Source organism: Teleopsis dalmanni, chromosome 1, assembly GCF_002237135.1.
Source record: "Teleopsis dalmanni isolate 2A chromosome 1, ASM223713v2, whole genome shotgun sequence".
Taxonomy (NCBI): domain Eukaryota; kingdom Metazoa; phylum Arthropoda; class Insecta; order Diptera; family Diopsidae; genus Teleopsis; species Teleopsis dalmanni.
In genome coordinates, this window is record NC_051846.1 from 120032716 (window position 1) to 120034812 (window position 2097).

Genomic DNA, 2097 nt, shown 5'->3' on the forward strand with positions numbered 1-2097 from the left:
TTACGCCACGGCACGCTTACTCCGTTTAGCACAACGACGACAACAAGGCATTTTGTATTTTTTCCTTCTTTTTCTATTTCTTTATACAGGGTTGCCGTGATCGAATATACTACAGTTCCTCCCCCATCAAATAGTCCCGTAACCTTTTTGGCGGTTGCTTCTGCCGGTACGGTCGCGATTTTAATGTTTCATCTCTTTTATCTTCTTCTTCTAATGACCCCTCTACTTGACTATCTGGTAGGATATATTCATTTGATGAATGATCTGCACTTACTTGGTCGTCTTGCTCTTCCGGTTGTGCCACTGAAGTTACTGCTACTGGAGTTATATTGGATTCTAAACTTGTCGGTGTCTCCGAAACTCGCTTATGCAACTGGTCAATATGTCTCGACAATATGTTACTATTTGATTGAATTTTGTAGTTGCGATCTCCTGTTGATTGTATAATCCCTGGCATCCACTTTTCACCTCTTCCAAAATTTCGGTACCAAACATTTCACCACACTGGAAACTGCGAACTGGTTTTATTTGTTTGGAATACTCATCAGAATTTAGCTGCTTCTGAGTGTTGTCATCACTGGGGTGCAAAAGATCTAACAATGTTTTCAACTTCCTTCCCATCAAGATTTCTGCTGGACTCGAATTTGAATTTGCATTAGGAGTTGTACGCAGATGCAAAAGTATATTTGCCAAATTCTTATTGATGTCTGAAGACTGCATTTTCTTAAGGTGATTCTTAAAACCTTTCTGCTTGCCCGTTTGACGATGGATGATACGGTGCCGTACGTATGTGCTTTATACCGCTAAGTTTTAAATATTTCTCAAATTCTTCTGACACAAACGTTCGCCCATTATCGGACACAATGGTATCTGGTATTCCGTGTGTTGCAAATATTTCTCTCATTAACTCGATTGTTCTAATCGCATTTATTGTACTGGTTATTTTTACCTCTACCCACTTGCTATGAGCATCTACGACGATAAAAAAATTTGTACCCATAAAGGGTCCCGCATAATCAATATGTAACCGGGACCATGGCCTTAGCGTTGCTGGCCATGGTTTACCTGCCGCTACTGAAGGATTCTTTTTGTTACATGCACACTTTTCACAACGTCTGGCTAACATTTCTATATTTTCATCTAAACCAGGCCACCAAAAATAGCTTCGCGCAACTGCTTTCATTGCCGACATGCCTTCGTGCAACATCTTAAGTATTCTGGGACGTAGCATTGCTGGTATTATTACCCTGGCTCCCCATAACAAACATTGTGCATTCACTGATAGTTCCTGGATTTTATTCACAAACGGTTTAAACTGGATTAATTTATATGGCAAAACTGTATCTTTCCTTTGGATATGCCACATTACTTTTGATAGTACTGGATCTCTTCTGGTTGCTTGTGCAATGTCTTTCGCAGTGATTAAAAACTGTTCCTCAGCCTCATTGCAATATAATATTTCAGGTATTTCCGGTATTTGTAGCTTTACATCATTTAAAGGTAACCGGCTCAATGCATCTGCATTCTGGTGATGTTTCCCTTCTCGGAATTTAATCTCGTACTGGTAAGCGCCTAACTTTAACGACCACCTTAACATTCTGGGTGATATATGCTGTGATATTGGTTTTTCTGGGTTGAATAACCCCACTAGTGGTTTATGATCAGTCATTATTGTAAATTGTCTACCACTTAAAAATTGATGAAACTTTTGCACACCAAACATAATCGCTAGCGCTTCTTTATCCAACTGTGAATAATTTCGTTCCGCGCCCTGTAATGTTCTGGAGCCAAAAGCAATCGGTGCTTCACTATCATCCGGCATCTTGTGTGCCAAAACCACGCCAACTCCATACGGTGATGCGTCTCCGCATAATATCAGTGGTAAGTCAGCCGATAATGCACCAACAGATTTTTTGATTGTAGTAGTTTCTTTGCTCGTTCAAAACTTAGTTTCTGTTCTCTACCCCATTTAAAAGGTATCTCTTTTCTTAATAGTTGATACAGCGGTTCCAATAAATCGCCTTTATTCTGTAAAAATCTATCATAAAATGTAATTAACCCAAGAAAAGCTTGTAGCTGTTGTTTATTTATTGGTTC

General features: G+C 39.4%; 1 protein-coding gene across 1 annotated transcript; it reads right to left on the reverse strand.

Moving 5' to 3' along the window:
- Positions 1-736: 736 nt before the first annotated feature.
- Positions 737-1822, reverse strand: LOC119665775 (uncharacterized protein K02A2.6-like). The gene has a single exon (XM_038075021.1). The coding sequence runs from the start codon at positions 1820-1822 to the stop codon at positions 737-739; it is 1086 nt and encodes a 361-aa protein (XP_037930949.1).
- Positions 1823-2097: the final 275 nt, after the last annotated feature.

Bases quoted from the DNA above. Each gene is read 5' to 3' on its own strand.
- LOC119665775 (XM_038075021.1), bottom strand. From the start codon at position 1,822: ATGCCGGATGATAGTGAAGCACCGATTGCTTTTGGCTCCAGAACATTA.